General features: G+C 38.4%; 1 protein-coding gene across 1 annotated transcript in view; it reads right to left on the reverse strand.

Annotated features, from left to right (window-relative positions):
- Positions 1–228: 228 nt before the first annotated feature.
- Positions 229–24,136, reverse strand: part of LOC119237560 (serine/threonine-protein kinase Nek10-like) — a 64,609-nt gene continuing 40,701 nt past the window's right edge. Inside the window, exons 13-17 of the mRNA XM_054699009.1 lie at positions 20,785–20,895; positions 16,301–16,409; positions 14,660–14,712; positions 14,520–14,575; positions 229–4,269 (exon numbers count right to left, since the gene is read on the reverse strand). Coding sequence (XP_054554984.1) covers positions 4,221–4,269; positions 14,520–14,575; positions 14,660–14,712; positions 16,301–16,409; positions 20,785–20,895 — 378 coding nt within the window. The 3' untranslated portion in view covers positions 229–4,220. The remainder of the gene's footprint in view (positions 4,270–14,519; positions 14,576–14,659; positions 14,713–16,300; positions 16,410–20,784; positions 20,896–24,136) is intronic.

Genomic DNA, 24,136 nt, shown 5'->3' on the forward strand with positions numbered 1-24,136 from the left:
TTGTGAGCTCACCAGACTGAGTCCAAGCTTCTACCCAGCTTTGTTGAGTATCAGTCAAAACGACAGTGATTTTTTTATAAAACAAACTTCTATCTTTGTTCAGAGGAAAAAAAAGTAAACTACTTCAAAATGAAAGATTTTAAAATCACCTATTAGCTATAATATACTTCTACCTCTAAATATAGTTCAAAGCTTCATAGCATAAAACAAAACAGAAAGAAAGGCAGCTTGTCAAGTTTAGAAAATAATCTTCAGCTTTCAATAGAAAATAGACTTCATTTACTCTTAGAACAAAAGCAATAACTGTACTTAAATTTTGATATGATTAGGTAATTGCTGCATATAAGTAGTTTAAAAAATAGCATACCTCACACAGCAAGAATGATGTTATGATTTTAGGGTGTATGGTCTTCATTTTTAAAAACTACTATTTGCATTGGACCCAGTGAATGTATAAATTGCAGTATCTATCAGTCACCCCTAAATCATAAAATTTCTCCTGTCTCTCTTGAAAATCTCAAAATATCACAGCAGGAACATAATCAAACCGAACAGTCATATTTGCAATATGCAATTTAACTGTAATGATACACATAAGCATTTCTTTGTCACAAAGTAGTTTCCCTGAGACATTGTATCTTCCAATCAATATGAAAAACAGCATTCCGGGGGAAGCATACTGTTAGCAACATATTTCAATTGAAAAAATAATCTCTCCAAAACTAGAACATTTCCATCAAAGGATACAATCGGAAAGATATCATAAAGGTTTATATAAAACACATATTATGATCACATTTAGTTATAGAGCATGAAGACTTTTGCCTTGGTGGGATTTCCTCCCCCAAAACCAAGGTCTTTATAGGCAAGCACTGAGCCTCCCTTGCTAAGGAGCTTCATAGCTCCATCTCCAGGCTGTTGAAGAGCTGTCCTGCCCTGCTTCCTTTTACCTTACCTTTCTAGTTGAATTTTGTGCTCATGAATATACACCATAAGAAAACTAAAAAACAAACCATGAAAGCAGCTTGAAAAGAAGTTTTTCCCACCTTCAGATAGAAGCTGAAGCCATTTCTAAAGGAATCCAGCATATTTACCATCCCCAACAAGAGAAATAGCAACAAACATATTTTGCAATTCAGTAAATTAAATAGGGGGATGTGCATACTATGCATATTAATACTGATAGAATGGATTAAACAATGCTATTGCTATCATGATCTTGCATGCTAATTTATGATTAATTGATAATATTGTTGGAATTGCACATAATCAACCAGTCGTGTATTTGTTTTTGAACAAAATTCATAGTATTTAATGAGTCATAGACGGCACTTGTAGGAAGACCTTAACGCCTAACCATGTCCATCATCGTGTAAACTTCATAACAGTGCTTCTTACTTTAAAATGCCAAAATAACCCATGCACACTGACAGAACCACACAAACACCAGCAGCATTTCTCTGGGAGGTTTCTGAAATTTATCCACGAGCCCTGGGTCTACTGTCCATGTTACTATTCTCCAAAGAACTTCAATTAAATATCACACGTTTGGAAGAAGACAAAGCTAACAACCAGTAAGCACACGTCTCCTGCAGTCACTTCCCTGAGAATGGAACATCTTGCTTTTAAAAAAGCAAATTAAAGTTTCAAGTAGATATATGCAGATAGAGTTGGTAGATCAAAACATAATTAACTGAAGTATTTATGTATCAAAAGTGATCTGAAGAGACTAATTTACATTCTGTCCCATACAAATATCCAGTGACTGAGAAGTAGATGAATTCACAAGGATCTTTGCACAACAAATAATTTATAATTATACAGAAAAAAAAGGGGAGAAAGAGAAAGCTTTAAAATGCAAATAAGAAAAGATTATGAGGCCAATAAAGTTCAAGTAACAACTTCTTTGCACTAAAAGACAGTTCAAATAGCCCAAACAAAATGATCATTTTTGTTTTATTATGAAGGAAGCATTCCCTTTTTTGAAAGCCTGAAACTGAGGGCTTTGGAAAAGTTAACTTCACTGTTGGGATGTGACTGCATGAACAAAATAGCACCTGGCTGGTGCCTAACTTCCCTTAGAGGGTGGCTTTGCACTGGAAGAACATTTGCATTGGTGGCTTAAGGGAGATTTCAAGTAGAGCACATTCATTATTTTGGCAAAAGAATGCATCTACCAGCAGAGTTAATGGGTCTACAGGTGCTGTTGAAAAGGACAACCTTTTGCTTACTTTTGCTAATTCTTACTGACTTCCAGAACAATAATGTCATTTATTTGCTCCTCAGGAGTTAGCTAAAAACATTTTGTTTCCATTCTGGTCAATAAGATCAACTGCCCGCATTGGAAAGCACCTTCCAACAAATTATTTTTCTTTTCTCACTAAGGTGTGCTCTCTGAATATTATTCTTTTCTAAACTTTATTTGCTATATGTTGCCATTTGAGAAAGAACTTGATTGTTCTAACTTTCACCCCATGGCTTTATCTCAATTAAAGTGTGTGCTCCTCTGGGCCTGTGCCTTCTACATAATGAGGAAAAGTGCTCATCCCACAGATGAAAAGATATAAACATAGTAGTGCAGATTCAAATTCAGTTGGGAATGGGAATAGAATTTTGCCTGTGTAAATCAACAAAATCACAACCATTTTGATTTCACATGTAAACATCACAAATGGATGGAATTGGTTTGAAAGCTGAAACTAAAAATTTTCATTACTGTGTTTGCATCTGTTTTTTAAAATTACAGTCTATTTGTCATCATTAATTTGGCTTAAAAACAAAGATGCATTGGCAATCTTCAAAGACTAAAAGGCATTAGTTCAAGGGAATTTGAATATCATTTAAATATTAAACATACCAATTGCAGAAATAGTATGGATTCACAATGAGATTTTTTTCCATACCATTCAAAAAGTTAGTGTTTCACCCACTGTAAATACATTGAATTAAATTTTATTCAATCATGTTAAAAATATTCTAATGTAAATAAAGATAACAGGACTTAGTGAGATGCAAATAAAAAGCATACTTTCAGCTTTCAGATTACTAATTATATAGAACTAGATGTTCTTTAAGTAGTTAGAAATGCAGTCTGATTTGGCAATAAGGGAATTTCCTGATATCATCCCGGTGATAAGAAATCAATTAAACAGATTTTAGCCATTTAAGAATCTAGAAAATTGACATCATAAATTTTCCATCCATAGGAGATGGAGATGGCATCTGATTTTCCTTTTTTTTTTTTTTAAGGACATTTCAGTGACTAAAGAAGGATGTCATATTTTATTATGTAGCTTATTTTCATTTCCAATTCCCAAACAATAAAAATTTTGAAGCAATATAGGTCATTTTAGTAAGGAGGGTCTTAAGTTAAGGAATATTGCATCTTTCATAGATTCTATAAACTCTTCAAGGTGCTCTAAAAACACTATAAGTTTGATTAGCAGCAAAGCCTTAGCCTAATCAAAACCTCATTGCTCCCTCATATATCTATGTACTTATATATACACATATATATACACTGTACATCAATATATCATATCAGTCTAACCTAAATCTGACCATTTGACAGCTATTCCCAGAGTCTGTGCAAGGTTACAAATACTGTCTACACTGGATCATGGTTCAAGCCCACTAGCACCCAAGTGGTTAAGATGGAACCAATCCTTTCATTAAAACAAACCAAAACATTTCAACCACATATTTTGAATTACTTTTAAGATTAAAAAAAAAAACTTGGGGAATACAATGAATTACCCAATATATTATTATTCCAGTTCCTATAATTTTCTTTATAACTATTTACATGGAATATTTACATGGAAGGCTGGCTGTCTTTAAACACAGTTTCAGCAAACTAAGTATAAAATATTCCTTTGAAAAATATGACAAGGTGCTTGTTCTTTTTTTTTTTAACTTGGAGGAAAGGTCTGTGAAATGGGTTTTCTTCTCCAGATGAATTCTGCAGCATTTTCTTCCAGGAGCACATTGAGAGCCCCGTCACCCTGTGGGTAATGCCACCTGGGAATGGAGCTGCCAAGCAATGCAGTTGTCAGGGAGCCGGACACCAGGTCTCCAGAGAGAGGTCCTGTGGGCACAGTGGCATCATGGTCTTTTCTCTTCCACACTCTTCTAGCAGCGCCCAATCCTTGGGCATCGCTGGCTGAAGTCCAGACTTGAACTTCACTGGGAAAACCAAGTCCATTCAAAACGCAGCATGTTCATCTTTTGGTCGGGTGATTCTTGGCCCCCCATGGGTAGGAGTGGTACCTAGAAGATTCAGAAGTGGAAAGAGTTCTCTATAGTCTGACATTTTATTTTTTTTTTAAAGATTTATTTTATTTATACAAGAGCTGGGGTAGAGGCCAGATGCGCGGGATGGTGAGAGAATTCACCAGAGACAGAGCAGGGAGCAGAACAGGCAGATTGACTGAAATACACTGCTGAAGGGAGCAGCGGGTGAGACAGGAGAGGTCTGCCACGCCATGTGGGATTCTCGCCGGCCGGCTGGGATCGAACCCACTCTGCGGTGGCTGCGGACAGCTTCACAGTGCAGCGCTCAACCACCTGCACCACCAGGGAGGCCCTATAGTCTGAAGTTTTAGTTCATATATTCAATTTCACAAGCAGTGACTCAGGCATATAAGTAAATAATACACAGTGAATTAAAAGGGGATTCTAAATGAAGTAGGATGGGGACATTTTTAGAAAGCTGCCTTTGGCTGAAATTCAGAGCTAAAGGGGTCTTTTTCAAATCATTAACTAATTGGGTCTGATAACCCTTTATGGTTGAAAAGTAAACACCCATTCAAAGTAGTTTACATAGTTAAATCCCTGTGTACTTTAAAATATCTACTTCATCCTTCATGGGGTAGGGAGAGCAATACAAGTTGGCTCAAAGTAGATTTCTTTTTATCTTATATATTGATAACTTCTCAAGACATATTCCATTGTTAAAAAATAAAATGTATGTACCTATAAGCACATAGATGATATGTCATCTATCACTTACACAACTCAAACTGTTTTATTCTCGCAATGAATACAACTAAGGCATACTTAGGGATCTATCCCTCTGGTAAGAAGCTAAATGTTTGCATGTAAAATAAAATAATGCATACACATGATCAAAAACAGAAATTGCTTTGGGCTGGCCAACTTTGTTTGACCTTGGTTCATTTTCTTCACGCTGTTTTCTTTCTCTCAACTCAGTCCCACCACCCCTTCCAAGAAGCCCAGAAACAAGGAATCCCACATATTGGTTAGGGCTCCTGCCTGCTGCTTTTGTTTCTGAAACAATTTTCTTTTTCTAATGCAACATCTTATGCCTGGGACAATCTTCCTAACCAACTGCCCAAGCAGTCTCTCCATCATTTAAGCAGCTCCAGAAATCTTTCCCAGCTATAGACAATCACTGGATAATGGCTTTATTCCAAGACTTTCAGTTTGAAAATGGCATCTACCTAAATATAAACAAAACTCTCTGATCTGAGCTGAAAATGTGCCATATCTTAGCTTAATGCTCTGGTTGCTATCTGGATGTTTTGTAGACAGAGGCAGGTGTAAGTTTGAACTGGTAGTCTCAGGTTGTAGACTTGAATAACGTATGGTTTCTATGTAAATCTCTCGGTGTGATGCTTTAGCAATAACATTTCTTAACATTTGCGATGAGGATGATGAAAGTAAGAACAAGAGCTGATCTGGGTAGATATTGGTGGAGGAGTTAAATTGTTTCACATTTCTAACCATATTACTTGGGCAGCTTTTCTCAACTTACTGATCCACATAAAAGAATAAGTAAACACTGGGGTAAACAAAGTCAATAGATTTCTTTCTTACAGCACATCTCAGAATCTTCCATGTGTTAATGTGTATTGACATTTTCCAAAAATGGACAATTGCAATTCAGAGTGTCCCAAAATATTTGCCATTAAACTTTATTTTTCAGAAGAGCATGTTTTAATTTAGTCTCTAATAATATTTACTCCTCTTATGACACCTATTTGGGCAAGACCTCTTTATTCAGCCTAAGTATCTCTATATGTCCTGTGTATTTAGCATCCTCTATGCCTTGACTGTGGAAAAATCGTGGCTGGCACAGCTGACCTGATTCATACTTGTGGGGCACTATGTATTTCCAGCTTATGAACTATTAGTGCTTCTAAAGAGATCCTGGCTTATTTCTTGGGAATTAATTTGGAAATGAATGCCTTTAAGCACAACTAAGGGTTTTTTTTTAATGAGTAAACTGTGAAGAATCTTTTTCCCAAGATATTTTCTATCACTGCTGTTAGAAATTAACAAAGTTGTATCCTGGCTACACAGATACTTTTAAATAGGTGAGTCAGTTAATTTGAAGCATTTTAAGAAAATGTCATGTATATATCCATCACATGTTGCTGGAATGTGATTGTTTAAACCATACTTTCATATTCTATTTGTAATTCCAAATATAATTGTGAACAGGTTTTTGCCTTCACTAATAAGTATCTCATTTTCTGTTTATCATAATAAGAGTTGCAATGTCTTTTAATATGACTTTGGAAGTAGATGTTTGATTTTTAAAAAACCTGATTATAGTAGAACTGAAAAAGAAAATCATAAATTTCAAAATAAGACCAAAATTATTACTTTTTAAAAAAACGGACAAATAAGAGCTCTTGTAAGAGCTTCCCTAAGTTCCTGTTTTTTCATTGCTATTAGTTGATTTTCTGCAAAAATGTGAAAACATTCATTGCCCATGATCTTTAGTCTGAGAAAATGAAGATTAAAAAAAAAAAAAAAGACAAGCATGATCTCTGCCCCCACAGCAAGGCACCAGAGGTAATAAGAGGGTAAGCGTCAGGATAGAGACATTCATACTGTCCATGGAAGGCTGAATGTGCTCAGCCTGAGGGCAGAAAATGAACATTCAAAATCTCTCCCAAGATGGTGGGAGGAGAGTGACTATGGAGATGTTGATTTCTATTAACAGTATACCTTTGTATACCTTGGAAAATGAAAATTACTCATCACTTCTCTGCAGTTACAAATCACAACAGAACTAAATTTACAAACGTAGTATTTTGGAAATATATTATCAAGCCAAAAGAGCAAGCAGCTGAATAATCCTACGTGTGATTCATAAGAACAACTCAGACAAAGGAAAAGGGAAAAAAAAATAATGCTGGAGACTGAATTAACCTCAAAAAAGAATCTAATTTTCATATCATGACCTTACCTTACCAGGATGATGCTGAGACCACTTTCTTTTAGCATGGCTGGTAGGTATGTTTGGGAAAGATTTCTACAGTAATTTAAATAGTATTCACAAGATAGTTCCCCTCGCTGGAATGGGAGGGCTCTCTATCAGGCATAGATGGAGAATTCCAGAGAACCATACTTCCTAAAGCAGCTCTGAGCCACATAGAAAGTACGAGTGGTTACTTATAATCAATTGATAATTCGTTTATGAATGGGTTCCTTGGAAAAGTCGAGTACAGCTCATGTAATGCACACTGCTGGTGTCCATGTTCCCTCATCCAGAAATACCACTTCAAGGCATTCTAGCCTGACTTCCAACTACATTTCTTTCCCCACAGTTACTAGCATTCCCTGGACAGAATCCTCCAACAATGGCTGATGGGAACTGGAGCACCCATACTCGTTGGCAACTTGGGATAACTGAGGCACCTGCTCTGCCCTGGTTCTCATGCACCCCCAGAGAGATCAGGCTCCAGCCACCCATGATAGTAAGTTGTTAGAAAATGAAATCTTTGAGCTGAGGCGAACCCTGCAGGATCCGCCGCGGCGGTGAGCGAACGGCTCCGGGCGCCATTAGAGAAGAACAAAGACCCCGGGAGACACGCACACAGCCCGGGCTGCCGGTAAGCCTGCGCGGGAAAGCGGCGCGCTCGGGGAGCTTGAAAAGCAAGTGCAGACCGGAATCGCGGCTGCCCAGGTCCCCGCGCCTGCGACCTAGGCTTGCGGGGAGACGACCTAGGCTTGCGGGGAGCCGCACGGAGGTCCTCACTGAGGTGAAGGTCCCTCCCTGAGTGAGCAGGAACCAGGCACCCAGGCACGGGAGCTGTGCAAAAGGCGCCATTCCCGCGCCACTGAACTGGGCTACAGCCCGCGTCCTGGAACTGAGGGCTTTGAACTGAGACCCGGGGCACGAAAATTCGGGGCGTGGTTTCTCCACGACGGTGGGGCACAGGCAGACACAGCACCCCAAAGCTGTTGAGGTGTACCCTACCATTCCCGCTCTGTTCTCTGTCCCACGGGGTGGGGGGAGGCGAAAAACAGCCCCCCAAGGACAATAGGAGAGATCTCTGGCGCCACCTAGCGACCAGGAAAAAAAAAAGTCACTAACACCCTATAAAACAGGACATTTCTTAAGACTGCTTGAAAAGGGCAGAAGGTTTCTGGAGGACCCAGTGGCCAGCCGGGAAGTTATTCCACGCCAGGCCCCTTCCGACCAGCAGTCTGAGCCCACAGAGGGAGCAGGCACCCACGTCTGGGGCAGACTGGGTGCGCAGAAGAGTGTGCCTGAAACCGGAGGCACAGGGACTGCATCCCGCTTCGCCATTTGAGAACAGGGACATTTCTTCAGTAAAACTGCCTAAAACCAGCAGAAAGCTCCCCCAGAAGACAGAGATGGCTCCTGGAAGAGCCAGAGGGGAGCGGAGAAGTTCACCCAAGATGTCAGTCAGTCCGAGCAACACAGTGTCCCAACGCATACGACAAATTAGAAAACAGACAGTAGGGAGTAGAAGAACCACACGCAACCTAAAAACTCCTCAGGAAAGAAGCACACCACAAAAAGAAAACCACTCCCCAGATTGCAACGACAGCAACTTGGAAGAACTTCTGAGCCTTCCAGAAAGAGAATTTAAAATTGCCATGATTAAAAAAGTGATAGATCAGAAGAAGGAAATTGAGTCCCTAAAGAGGGAAGTAAGAGAAATGCAGGAGATCAAAGAATTAATGGAGGAACTAAAGAACTCTGGGAAAAGCAATGAAAGCAGAATAGATGAAATGGAAGAACGAATAAGTAATCTTGAAGACACAGAAATAAAAAGAACCAAAACAGAAAAGGAAAGAGAAGTACGAAGGAAAAAGAATGAAGAAAGACTTCGGGAACTATCTGACTCCATGAGGAAAGGAAATATAAGAGTTATCGGAATTCCAGAAGGAGAGGAGAGAGATGTAGGAACAGAGAAAATATTCATGGATATAATTGAAGAGAACTTCCCAAATGAGAAGAAGGAGCTGAAAATTGATATACAAGAAGCAAGAAGAACACCAAACTTCCACGACGAAAGGAAAAACACAGCAAGACACATAATAGTAAAGCTCCCAAGAATCCAGGACAAGGAAAAAATAATGAAGCTGACAAGAGGGAAGAAACAGATAACATTCAAAGGAAAACCAATCAGGCTGACATCAGACTTCTCTGAAGAAACACTACGGGCAAGGAGAGAGTGGAGGGACATAGTCAACAGACTCCAAGAAAACAGATGCCAACCAAGAATACTCTATCCCGCAAAGCTCTCTTTCCTCCATGAAGAAAGAATATGGACCTTCCCAGACAAAGAGAAACTCCGGAATTTCATTGCGACTAAACCCCCACTCCAAAAAATACTACAAGGAATCCTAAAGCCAGAACCTCAGAGGGACGAATAACAACGAAAGAAGACCAAAAAAAAAAAAAAAGTTATTAAAAGAATAAATAAATAAAATCAAAGGAAAGACAAACATAATGGCAAATACAGATGCTAACATATCAATATTAACTCTAAATGTAAATGGACTAAACTCTTCAATAAAAAGACACAGAGTTGCAGCCTGGATTAAGAAACAAAACCCAACCTTTTGCTGTCTCCAGGAAACACATTTAGCTACAAAAGATAAAAATAGGCTCAAAGTCAAAGGATGGAAAACAATCCTACAAGCAAATGGGCCAAAAAAGAAAGCAGGAACAGCTATACTTATGTCAGATAAAACAGACTTCAAACTCAAAAAAATAAAAAGAGACCCCAATGGTCACTACATTATGATTAAGGGGACAATACTTCAAGAAGAAATAACACTCATTAACATATACTCACCAAACGAAAGAGCACCAAAATATATCAGACAACTGTTGTCCTCTCTGAAAACAGACATCAGAGAAAACACATATGTAGTGGGAGACTTCAACACACCACTATCAACAATGGATAGATCAACAAGACAAAAAATAAGTAAAGAAACTAAAGCTCTAAATAAGGACCTAGAGCATTTGGGCTTAACAGACATCTATAGAACACTAAACCCAAAAAAAACGGAGTACACATTTTTCTCAAGCGCACACGGATCATTCTCCAGGATCGATCACATACTGGGGCACAAGACAAACATCAACAGATACACCAAGATTGAAATCATACCAACCATCTTTTCTGACCACGAAGGCATCAAACTAGAAATAAATAATAAAAAGAAGGCAAGGTACTATCCTACCTCATGGAGATTAAAAGCCACACTACTGGAAGACCACTGGACTAACGAGGAGATCAAAGAAGAAATTAAAAAATTCTTTGAATTGAATGACAAGGAGGACACCAATATCCTAAATGTATGGGATGCAGCAAAAGCAGTAATAAGAGGAAAATATATAGCAATAGAAGCTCACATCAAAAAACAAGAAAGAACTCAAAGAAACAACCTAATCTCAAAGCTCAAAGATCTAGAAAAAGAACAACAAAAAAACCCCAGAACCAGTAGAAGAAAAGAAATAATAAAACCAAAGCAGAAATAAATGAAATTGAAACTAAAAAAACAATCCAAAAGATCAATGAAACCAAGAGCTGGTTCTTTGAAAAAATAAATAAAATAGACAAACCCCTAGCCAGGCTCACAAAGGAAAAAAGGGAGAAAGCACAAATACACAGAATCATAAATGAAAGAGGAGAAATCACAACGGACACAGCAGAAATCAAAAGAATAATCAGTAACTACTATGAACAGTTATATGGAAACAAGTTCAACAATCTAGAGGAGATGGACAAATTCCTACAACTCTACAATCACCCAAAGCTAGATAAAGAAGAAATAGAACACCTAAACAGACCAATTACAAGCAGCGAAATTGAAATGGTAATCAAAAACCTCCCCAAAAACAAAAGCCCAGGACCTGATGGATTTACAAATGAATTCTACCAAACATTCAGAGACGAATTAGTGCCTATCCTTCACAAACTCTTCCAAAAAATTGAGAAGGAAGGGACAATACCAAACACGTTCTATGAAGCCAATATTACACTAATACCAAAACCGAATAAGGACAACACAAAAAAGGAAAACTATAGGCCAATCTCCCTAATGAACACTGATGCAAAAATCCTCAATAAAATTTTAGCTATCAGAATCCAACAATGTATCCATAAGATAATTCACCACGACCAAGTTGGATTCATTCCAGGGGCACAAGGATGGTTTAACATCCGAAAATCAATCAACGTTATCCAACACATCAACAAAAAGAAATATAAAAACCATATGATAATATCAATAGATGCTGAGAAAGCTTTCGACAAAGTGCAACACCCATTCATGATAAAAGCCCTTGAAATTCTTGGGATACAAGGAACATACCTCAACATCATAAAGGCCATCTATGACAAGCCAACAGCCAGTATCATTCTCAATGGTGAAAAGCTGAAAGCAATTCCATTAAGATCTGGAACAAGACAAGGATGTCCACTCTCACCACTGCTTTTCAATATAATACTGGAAGTCCTAGCCAGAGCAATAAGACAAGAGAAAGACATCCAAGGAATCCAAATAGGAAAAGAAGAAGTCAAACTATCACTATTTGCAGATGATATGATAATATACATAGAGAACCCCAAAATCTCCACAGAAAAACTAATTCAACTCATCAATCAATTCAGTAAAGTGGCAGGATACAAAATCAACACGCAAAAGTCAGTAGCCTTCCTATACACAAACAATAAATCTGAAGAAGAAGAAATCAAAAAAACCACCCCTTTTATTATCGAAACAAAAAAAATCAAATATTTGGGAATAAATCTAACAAAAGAGGTAAAGGACCTATACAAAGAAAACTATAAAACACTGTTAAAAGAAATAGAAGAAGACACAAAGAAATGGAAAGACATCCCCTGCTCATGGATTGGAAGAATAAACATTATTAAAATGGCCATCCTACCAAAAGCAATATACAGATTCAATGCTATTCCAATCAAAATCTCAATGGCATTCTTCAAAGAAATAGAACAATTATTGATGAAATTCATATGGAATCACCAAAAACCCCGAATAGCCAAAGCTCTACTGAAAAAAAAAGAAGGAAATGGAGGCATTACACTCCCAGACTTCAAACTATACTACAAAGCCATAATCATCAAAACTGCATGGTATTGGAACAAGAACAGACATACAGACCAATGGAATCGAATAGAAAATCCAGAAATAAACCCACAGATTTATGGTCAACTAATCTTTGACAAAGGAGCAAAGACTATGCATTGGAGCAAAGAAAGTTTGTTCAATAAATGGTGCTGGGAAAACTGGGTCGCTACATGCAAAAGAATGAAGCTTGACCACTACCTCACACCATACACAAAAATCAACTCAAAATGGATTAAAGAACTAGACATAAGACCTGAAACCATAAAATACATAGAAGGAAATATAGGCGAAACACTACGGGATTTGCACATCAAAGACATCTTTACAGACACATCACCCAAAGCAGTGATAGTGAAGAGAAAGATAAACAGCTGGGACTACATCAAATTAAAGAGCTTCTGCACAGCAAAAGAGACAATAACAAAAACAAAGAGAAACCCCACCAACTGGGAGAACATTTTTGCACCCAACACTAATGATAAAGGACTGATCACAAAAATCTGCAAAGAGCTGATGAGACTCAGCAACAACAAAGAAAATAATCCAGTCAAAAAATGGGCAGAAGAGCTAAAAAGAAACTTCTCTGAAGAGGAAATGCAAATGGCCAACAGACATATGAAAAAATGTTCAACATCACTTGTCATCAGGGAAATGCAAATCAAAACTACCATGAGATACCATCTCACACCAGTGAGAATGGCACATATTAAAAAAACTAGCAACAACAAATGTTGGCGAGGATGTGGAGAAAAAGGAACTCTTGTGCACTGTTGGTGGGAGTGCAAACTGGTCCAACCACTATGGAGAGCTGTGTGGAGATTTCTGGACCTACTAAACATAGAGCTTCCATATGATCCAGCAATTCCACTCCTAGGTATTTACCCAAAGGACACAGAAACATCAATTCCAAAGAGCACCTGCACTCCTATGTTTATAGCAGCACTGTTTACAATAGCTAAGCTTTGGAAACAACCCAAATGCCCAAAAATAGATGACTGGATCAAGAAGATGTGGTACATATATACCATGGAATATTACTCAGCATTCAAAAAAGATAAACACATGCAATTTGCAGCAACATGGATGGCACTGGAAGGGATCATGCTCAGCGAAATAAGCCAAAAAGAAAAAGAAAAATACCGGATGGTCTCACTCATAGCAGGAATCTAGAAAACTTAAATAAGGGACCAGGAAAATGAATATAAGAAAGTGAAAATCAAAATCAACAAAAAACTATGAACCAGAGACACTTTTTGGGGGGTGGGGGGCGGGAGGGGAAGGATTGGGGTCAGAATGGGGCGTTTGCAATTGTATGGGGGAATATAAAAATAAAATTTAATATTTAAAAAAAAAAAAAAAGAAAATGAAATCTTTGTTGAATTATTTCTTCCCTGTCCCCTACCTGTGCTTCCTGGAACCACCTCTCAAATCAACTAACAGTACTCAAATCTCTGTGCCCAATGATCAAACTGCAGGAATCCAGAGCTAAATGGAATTGACGAATGGTTTTTAGAGGGCCAAAAATACACAGAAGCTATATTAGAAGGTCACATACAGCCAAAATGAACTGAGGTTTCTTATTTAGGGTGAGCAAATGGCAGCCCATAACTATGAATCCCTTTCCTAAGGACATACCTGAAATTCACCAGAAGTGATTCTTTGTTTAGTTGCATTCCCTCCCACCCCACTGCCCCAACACACACACACACACACACACACACACACACACACTTGTATTTCATGCAAATAATGGATATATTTCAATGATGAAAATCAGAGTTGACAGCTTTTCTAGAATGGGACAAATGCTTAGCTGGAAAAAAAATCTAGAAATGCCCTTCCATTTTATTATATTAATTATTTTATAGCAGTAAATTACTAATTAAGCTATCACTCTTTCAACAGAAAATACAGCAGCTGCAGCCAAGAAATGACAGACAACATCCCACCCGTGGTTGTATCTAGTCTAAGCCAAAATATTTTAGAAAAGTGTTTCAAATAAAAATGGGGTGGGGGGGAAACAAACTTCTAGAGTCAAGGATAGAGAAATCAGATCTGATTATCAGATGACATTGGTGATCTTAATTGATCTTTCACATTTGAGAGAAAACTCTAGCTCTCACCTGTTAGAAGTAAAATTGTAATAACCACTTTCCTCTAGGACTTCTTCAATCACAGTCTAGAGTTGGAGGGAAAAAAACAGGTTAGTATTGAGTTAAAAGCAACAAAATAAAATTGTTCTGAGACACTGTAAAAACCTCACCTGCATCTGTTCATATGTGATTCCCTCCTCCAAATCAAAACTGGTGGGTAGGCCTGAAATAGATTAATTACGGAAAGGTTGACATTTGGCTCACATACTCCTAGTTAGATTTTAGTGTCAATTATGATTCAATTGCAGTGAAAACAGGTCAGTTTCTTAATGATGAAGATGAGTACTTACAAGCACATCCAAATTGAATATTTAAACTCTCTGTTTCTCTTTCTTTAATAACTGGCTGCTTTGGGGGTTGCAATCACTAAATATTGCAGAGTTTAGGAGCACTGCATATGGCCAATTAAGTTGGGGGGGCTGGTAAATACTAGGGAAGAGTGGTTGGAACAAATAGTGAGTTTTGTGATGGAAGAAACTCTCCCTAATCCACAAGGCAAAGGAAGTAGATACATGCTAGAAAGAAATTAAATTCTTAGAGGGAGGTAGAGAGAGACTGTGCAAAAGATGTGGTCCTTTGCTAGGGCTGCCCGGAGGGAAATAAAATACATTTAATGATGTGCTTCTTTTGATGTTTGGCCTGAGTACCATATACCAGCACCTTTTCCTGCCCCTGTGCCACCCAAGCAGCGCTGACCAGCTTCCACTCAAATCAGAGCTGCTACTACAGATGTCTGGCCTGCTGACTGGCCCACCTGCCCTGGGGGGCAAGCTTTTATAAGCACATGACTTTAGACAACAATGTATCCTGATTTTAAGGCTTTCTCAGGGGCTCTTTGAAAAGAAATTCTCCCTACACAGGTTAGCTTTATCCCAGGAGTCCAAGATTTATGGAAAGTTGGAGAATTCACATACGAAATGATTTTCCTGAATTGGGAATAGACAGGAGCACAGCAGAAGTGAGTGCTTTTCTAGACCGAGGAGATGGCCCAAGTGTTCAGGAAGGCCCCAAAACTTCTCTCCATTGTAGTTTACAGGGGTTCAAAGATTATTTAGGAATTCTGAAACCTCAGAGTTTCAGGAAGTCTGAAACCTCTTCTTAAATTCCAGATATGATGAGGAGTTACATTACAGGGAGCCCCGACGAATTGCTATATGTACGCTGATCATCACCAGAACCCTATGACATAGGGACCCTATTTTAAGGGCAAGGAAACTGGGGTTTACAGAAGTCAAATAATTTGCCAAAGATCAGTTACTAAAGGATTGAGCTGAGATTTGACTTTAACAGTCCAGGTTCTAGATTCTTCCTTAATCATTATGCTTTATTGTATTCTAGGTAAGATGTATGCAAAAAAGAAAAAATGAAATGAAGTGGGTCTTCAGGCAACTTTAAATTTTTCCATGTTAAATGTGCATATTTTTATTTTAGCTTTTTATCTCCCTAGTTGCTTTGGGGCATTAGATTTCCCACCAGTTAGATAAGCAAGAAGAAATGAAGGACAATACAATTCGCCCACATAGATTCTACTGTTTGTTTATAATAAACGATTGAGGACGCTGCCACAACTGGTAAAGTACATCTTGGGGAATTTCTAGATTCCTATCATATATCACTTCACACTATTGCCATAGATATTCAAAATTATCTCTGTATTTCTTTTTAATGAAAGAGAACTGTTTAAGGATTACTGTTGATCCCAGCGGTCTATTTCTCGGTGGAAGCAGATTTCCTGCATCGGTGAGAGTTACCTGATGGGTCACTTAGGGACAGGCTGTTTCCACCTGCTGAGTGATGTAGTGAATGGTAATCTGCTGTGAAAAAGTTGGGCTCGATCGGTTCTGGAGATCCTTGAGACAACTGGAAAAAAAAGGAAGACCGCATCTTAGTTTAGACCCAGAAGCAAATGACAGGAGACCTCTGTCTCTGCACAGAAAATTTACTGCTCGGTGGTTTTCAGTCCTTTGTAAATAGATGAAGGTGTATCTTCTTCCTTCCTAAAGAACTTATAGATTGGAAGCAGGCAGAATATAGTGAAAGCAAGTTAGACAGTTCCCTGGCCACATGAAAAAAAGTAAAAGTATACTTTATAGCTTTATGAGAGCAAAATAAAAATGGATGGGAAAATAATGGATGGTCCTGAAACATCAAAATGTTATTTTTATCAGGCGTAGGAGGAATAAACTCCAATTACTCAACAGAACAATATGTTTAGCCCAAATCACAATCCTTTCTCATGCCTCTCCTTTGAACAATACTTTCTTCTCTGACCAAAGCAAATAAGTTTCTTAATACATTTTGCTCAATCACTATTAATTAATGGCAATCTCCAAACTTCAATTCCCAACATAACAGAACCAACTGACAGAATTTGTTAAAGTTCCAATTGTTTAATCCTCTTCTATAAAATTGAATTTTTTTAAATGGAGTTTTAGGCTATCCACATTTTTAACTTCCTTTCACCCGTAATTTACATGAGTACTTGGACTGGCCAAGTGTTAGGGCCTGTGTTAATATAACATACCTTTAATAAATCAGTTCATATTAATAAACCAAAAACAAATGGCACAGTTTGGATTCAAACTCTGTCCATGAATAAAAATACAACATTGCTCAATCACTTGAAAAAACTTTGGCAATAAATTAAACATAATATTCCTACCCTATAACCCAGCAATCTCACTAGTAGGTATAAACATGAAATAAATAGGTATTACTGGCATCAATGCTTTTCTCATTGGCAATTTCAACATTGAGAGTACAGTGTAGCGAATTTCATGAACCATCACTCAGCTTAAACATGGCCAATGTTGCTTTAATTCTATCTCCTCCACTTCCCTTTCTACCTCATCTTACTCCCAGAATTGGGAAACAAATCCTGTGCATTAAATCATGTCATCCATAATATGTTAGCATGACTCTTTAAAAAATACCTGAATTTCTATTTTAAGCAAACTGAATTTATAATTATCACACCTGAAATGATTAATTCCTTCATAGAGCCAAATATAAGATCAATATTTTTCTCATTGTCTCATAAACATATAATTTATACTAAATTTATACTATTTTTTATTTGTATTTGTTTTTATTTTTTATTTATTTTTAAATTTTATTTTTATATTCCCCATACAATCGCAACCCATTTATTTTGACCCCAATCCCACCTTTCCCTGCCTCCCCCCCATAGTGTGTCTCTGGTTCATAGTTGTTTGTTGATTTTGATTTTTTCTTTCTTATAGTTATTCTTTTTCCTGGTCCCTTATTTAGGTTTTCTAGATTCCTGCTATGAGTGAGACCATCCGGTATTTTTCTTTTTCTTTCTGGCTTATTCCGCTGAGCATGATCCCTTCCAGCGCCATCCATGTTGCTGCAAATTGCATGTGTTTATCTTTTTTGAATGCTGAGTAATATTCCATGGTGTATATGTACCACATCTTCTTGATCCAGTCATCTATTATTGGGCCTTTGGGTTGTCTCCAAAGCTTAGCTATTGTAAACAGTGCTGCTATAAACATAGGGGTAGACTTTTTTTTTTTTATTAGAGTAAGTTACGGGGGGAAATTCCATCTATTGCAAATGGTTAGTATTTTTCTTCTCCTCTTTTCCTCTCTTGTTCTCCTCACTCCCCTTCCCTCCTCTCCTCGCAGTTTATTTATTGACCCAAACTGGTGATTTTTCCTGTAGAATTTCCTGATGTGGATTTTGCCAATAGCCACATGGTATCATTTAACATGTCCTCCTGTCCCCTGTAATGACTACAGATGGGTAGCTAGACCTAGAGGAGGGATCTAAAGTTCTTATAAAGGGGCAGGTAGTAAGTATTTCTGGATTTAAGAACCATGTGGTCTCTGTGGCAGCCACTCATTTTTGCCTGTCCCATCAAGAAGCCATAGCTAATTATAAACGAATGCATATGACCATGTTCCAACAAAACTTTATTTACAATAACAGGCAGCAGACCAGATTGGCCCGAGGGCAATAGTTTGCTCACTGCTAATCTAAATTTTCCATCAGTTGCAATTTCAGGTTTTTAGCAAGTATCCTTCAAAGACAGTGCTCTGCATTTTATCAGGGGCATATAATGTCTGGCTGTTCCCCTTTTTCTATATTAGCAGTCACTGGTGATCTTCTCTAGATGTGTTATTTCATGAGTGGTTCCCAAACAGTAATTTACTTTTTATTCCTTTGGCACTTATTAGCCGAAGTACTTTTATAATGAGAAACCTCCCCCTCATCAATTTAGTTACCCTCAGGTGGAATTCACAAGGGAAAGGGAAAATGTTTGACTCTTCCCTTTTGCAAACAATTTTCAAAATTGTTACTTAGCATCCTCGGAAGACAACCAGCAAGGGTAATTATTCAACAGATAGGCAAGGGGAGTCCTTTTGACTCTGCCTCAGTGGTTCTTGATGGCATCCTTGCTATGTGATCTGTTATGTCAAGGTTATTCCTGTCAAATCTCATTCAGTTCCTGCTCTGGGCTGCAGTCAGCTGTATCTCCAAGGAGTCTGCACTTCTCAAGGGAGCTGATGGCCGCTTGCTTAGTTCCCAGATCATTTCAGTGAAATATCAGGAAAAAACGTGTATGTTTAAAAGGTAAGATGTATCACAAATGCATACTCATTCATATTCACTGTTCCAATTCAAATCTGAATCAATGTGGCCTATCTTGTTTCTTTTTCTCCTTTTTGAAATCATGCTGAAAGTCCTCATTCCCAAAGGCACCCAGATAGTTATTGAGATTCATTCCCCCCCCACACACACACACACAATTCTAGCCAAGGTTGAGCAGATTGGATGGAAAACCACCTTAGGTGAGTTATCCATACAGAGCATAGCTGTTCAGCAGCGGGCTTATGAATTTTGTAACTCATCTATGCATCCTGCTGAGTCTTTGGTCACAAACAGGCACAATCATCTCTCAGTGACTTCTTCAACCTGGAGGCGCATAGTCCCTGGATTTCAGGAGACGTACCAGAGGGGAAAGTGGAATCAAAAGCATTCCATGTGCTATCAACACTACTGCTTCCGCAGGCCTGGTGTCGGGCGACTGCGTCGGTCAAATCTAATTGGCCCTTCCTCCGCAATTGTACAGTAGAGGAGAAATCCATTTCTGAACAAAAAATTGTCACTAGCAAAAGATTACACCAGAAAAGTCAAAAAACAGAGGTCACAAACTTCTCACTTAGGTTTAGATATGGACAGGGGGTTTCTTTCTACATTCACATAGAAATATATGACATTATTTATATACCTGAAGGACAGAACCAGTATAAAACAGGTTATTCAGACTATGTATATTCAGCAATCACACATGCAGCATCTACCATGTTCCAGGCACTGTACAAAGGCCTGGGGAATTAAAGATGAATAAGACAGTATTACCTTTGGGGGAAAACAGATGTGAACAGATTAAAAGTTATTTCAAACGCAACAATATGAGTGAAGCATCATGACTGAAGCATCTTGAAAGGGGAGGTTAATTCTGGACAAGGAAACTGAAGGAAGGTATCTATGGAGAAGCTGGCTTCTCACATTAGTGGTAAAGGATAGGAAATAGGTTAATATCCCAGGTTGGAGATTGCTTTAGCACATGGGTGCCGAGGCCTGCTTCCCCAGTCAGGAGGCAAACATGGTGATGTGACCCCACCGACTTGTAATAGCAGAAAAGTGTTCTTCACAGGAGAATTTCAGAGACATAATGCAGGGGAGGAGGAGGGAGAGGGATCAGAGGGAGGGAGGGAGGAGCACAGGGGACTGAGGTGATGGTACATTGGTGAAGGAAACTCTATGGGGACTACACCTGAGGGGGTGGGGGGAAGCAAATATTGTTTAAAAATGAACAATGATGTAAAAAAATAAATAATTAAAAAAAAGAAAGATAAAAAGTGCCCTTATAAAGAGGCTTAGGAAAGCTCTTCCCTCCTATACCATGTGGAGGCACAACGAGAAGCAGCAGTCTGTAGCCTGGAAGATGCTCAGCAAACCCAGCCCTGCAGATCCTGATCGAGGACTTTCCGGCTTCCATAACTGTGCGCAATAAATTTCTACTGTGCATTAGGTACCCAGTTTATGTTATTTTTATAATAGCTGTCTGAAAAGACCAAAACAAACAATGAAAGTGTCTTTTGATAGAGGACAGAGCTTAAAATACAAAGTAAGGAGCTATAAAACATAACTCTTGTGATGTGTTGTTAGCCAAAGAAGAATTGATGTATGTAGAATGCCTTACCTTTTTAATTTCAGATTTCAGATTACAAGGATTACTCTGCTGACTGAAGAGGGACTTCTTGAATCTCTCTATAACCCTTCTTTTTAAATTGTGGTGCAAAGCTGGAGGAAGCTGCATAAAATGAGATAACAATTATTACAAACCAACTGTCAACACTGCACAGATGAGTCCCAGGAAGCAGTGACTAAGGGTCAGGCTAAGAAGATTCACCCAATAGGACTAAGTAAGAATTTAAACTTCATTCCATATAGCATGATGAGATGGTATAGTTTTTCATTCTACAATCCAGAAGGAATGCATACACTGCTCTCTTTCAAAAGGCTGCTTCCATGTATCTTCTTGTTCTTTCATTTTATTGATTTTTTTTCATAAAACAACTATGTGAAACAAAGTTAATTGCACAAACTGAGTTTTGTAAAGAACAGACTTGACAAGGAAGGATGCCCAATCAGATGCCCAGGACAATGTGAAATGCCCCAACCAGGGCCTTGGTTCTGAAGACCCCAATGCTTTGGACCAAGAAGCACATGTCTGTGTTAGTACGTGTTCAGAGGCCTGCCTGTGGGTGCTCCTGACTATTCAGTTGGAGAGAGAGCAGATTGTAGGGGCCAATCTTATCCAGAAGAAGGTGAAATTGGATGAGTACATATCAGGGCCACAACAGGAGGCTTTATATTTATAGTAAGTAATAGGAAGATTCCATGGTGGGAGAAATGTAGAAAATAAGCTGATTATATGAAAATGGGACTTTCAAAATATTTCTATTTTATTTTGTAGTGCTCTGCAGGTTGGATTTCTATAAGGAAATTAGAGGTCCTGAAAGCACAGAGGGGTGAAGTTAAAATTTTGCAGAAAACAGAAAAGAAATAGGGCAGAATGATAGAATGTCTCAGAGTAGAAATAATGCTTCATTTGTTAAAATATGGAGAGGACTTGACAGAAGAGGGGAAAGAAAAACAGAAAGAAAAAAAGTGTGGTTAAATGGAAAGAAAAATGTTGATGGAAGAACTCTTACAATTAAAAAAAAGAAGAAGAATTTAATTCAGTACTCAGCTCTGAAGGAGAAATGTGGAAGAGGCCATTGTTAACCCACCCCCACTTCATTTTTCTGTGCCCTCTTAGGGTTTGTGTTTGTTGCCCTGTGGCTAGTTTTGACCAATGCAAATGGTATGCATCACCCCAAGGATGAAGCAACTCAAAAGCATTGTGCTTCCTCCAACCCTCTCCTCCCCTTGGGCAAAGAACTTGGGAGGCTTCCATCATGGGGTCCAGGGCAGCACAGCCACCCAACCTGTCCAGTTGCCACTGAGAAATAAACCTCTATTATGCCAAGTCGAGAGATTTCAGGATGTGTCTGTGAGAGCTGTGTGACTTACCATATCCTGCCGGGTAGCTACAAGGAACCTTTGTATACCAGGGGACTATAAAAAAGGTAATTGTAGAGCAATGAATAGGGCCTATGGGGGCTCACAAGAGCACATTTTATAGCCAGAGAAACACTGTTCATCATTCCAAACACTGCAGAATATAGGACTCATGATGAAGCACTAAAATGCTATAAAAAGAAAACACACTGCAACTAGAATATGTATTTAGATGCATCTTTCATCCTAGCCAATCTTTGAAGTTTGCTTGACTCAAAGCAGGTTTAATTAGAGCAGAAGTGAGGCTATTCTGGAGGTTCTGGAGCCCTGCCGTACACTTTGAAAGGTTCTGCAGTTTAACAGCACGGACCTCCACTGCTCTATTTTTATGTCCCTATTACAACTTTCTTTTACCTTGATCTAGATGTGATTACTCCTCTGAGCACCAGCAAATAGTCTAATTATTGTCATCCCTTCATGTGGAATGAAAAGGGGAAATCAAGAAATGTGTATAGACAGAGAGAGGAAAAAAGCATTTCTCAGCATTAAGGAGCAAATAGTTGGATGGCAGATGAGAAGGGAAATGAATGTCATTGATCCACGCGTGCATGAGAATGAGCAAAAGCGGAATGAATTTAACTCAGCACAGGAACCAGCAATAAAGGGGAGGCGCATGGGATGCTTTCCTAGCCAGGGGCTGGGCTGAGTGGAGACAGTACCTGCAGCTACCTTTTGGGATTTGATCATTTCCTGATGCCCAAGAGAGTGCCACTTCCTTAGATCCAACACCAGAGAGCAGTGTTGGCCCAGGGCCTTCTATTCATCCCAGTGTGATTTCAGCCAACAAAGGGAAAGCAAATCTTTTCTATATATCATGTTGTCTACCATCACTGACTTTAGACGGTGTAATGCCCTGGGGGTCCACAGGTTCTTGACCCCAGGACTGACAGTCATCTCTATCAGATTACTCATTCAGACACTCTTAAAATCCTTGCTATTTATTCAACTTGATAAGCCCGGAGTTAACTTAGACTTGCCTTTACTGCCCCCTATAAGTTAACATTCTGTCAACTTAAGATTTATACTCACGTCAGTACTGGGAAGTTCTGGTATCTTACTGAAATAATTATCACTACGGACAGCACTCCATCTTTAAAGTTTTCATGGAAGAATTAAAAGTTTTGCACAGAATGATGATTCATGCATCATTTAATTGCAGATGATGTAAGCATCATAATATATCTAAGGACTGTAATATTAAGGACAGAACATTGCTACCCAGCAATGTGATTACTATGATTATGCATTAGGTCACTTTTTTTCCCCAACAACACACTTATAAAATGGGTTCTATTTTATAGGTTAGGAAATCAGAGCTTAAAGACATTATGTAACATGCAAGGGTACTTTCTGAGGTAATGAACATAGTAACAATCATCCTCAAGCAAACACACTAGCATTACTGTGGCTCAGCACTTCACAGTCTGTAAACATGTCACACACTTTATTTCCTTTGGCACAATAGTCCCACAAGCGACCAAATTTCACCGATGAAGAAACTGATTCTATTAAGGATGATGACTCCCTCAACATCCTACATCTACAAGCTTAATGATTGTTTTTACTATACCAAAGTAACAAAAGAAAGAAATGCAATCTGACCTGTAGGTTTCATACTGGATTTTCTCACATTTGCATGCTGTCAGAGTTTTTTTTAAAGAATTACATTCCCTTGTCTCTCTAAGAAAATTTGGGCCAACCATCCCTAGCACATGGTCTCCCACTTGCTAGTGATCCTAACAATACTTTTCTATAAAAACAAGTTATTGAGACACATCACTGCTTCAGAAGTTTTCCCTAAATGCTAAAGTAAAATGTTAAATAAAAATCAAGAAAATAAATACACAAAATATAAAACTCCTTTTAGAATTTGCAAACCCTGAAAGTACAAGTCTTTCTTGAGAAGCACAGCTTTACCCTGATAATTT

This window comes from Talpa occidentalis, unplaced genomic scaffold (assembly GCF_014898055.3).
Source record: "Talpa occidentalis isolate TD23 unplaced genomic scaffold, MPIMG_talOcc4v2.1 talOcc4.10, whole genome shotgun sequence".
Taxonomy (NCBI): Eukaryota; Metazoa; Chordata; class Mammalia; order Eulipotyphla; family Talpidae; genus Talpa; species Talpa occidentalis.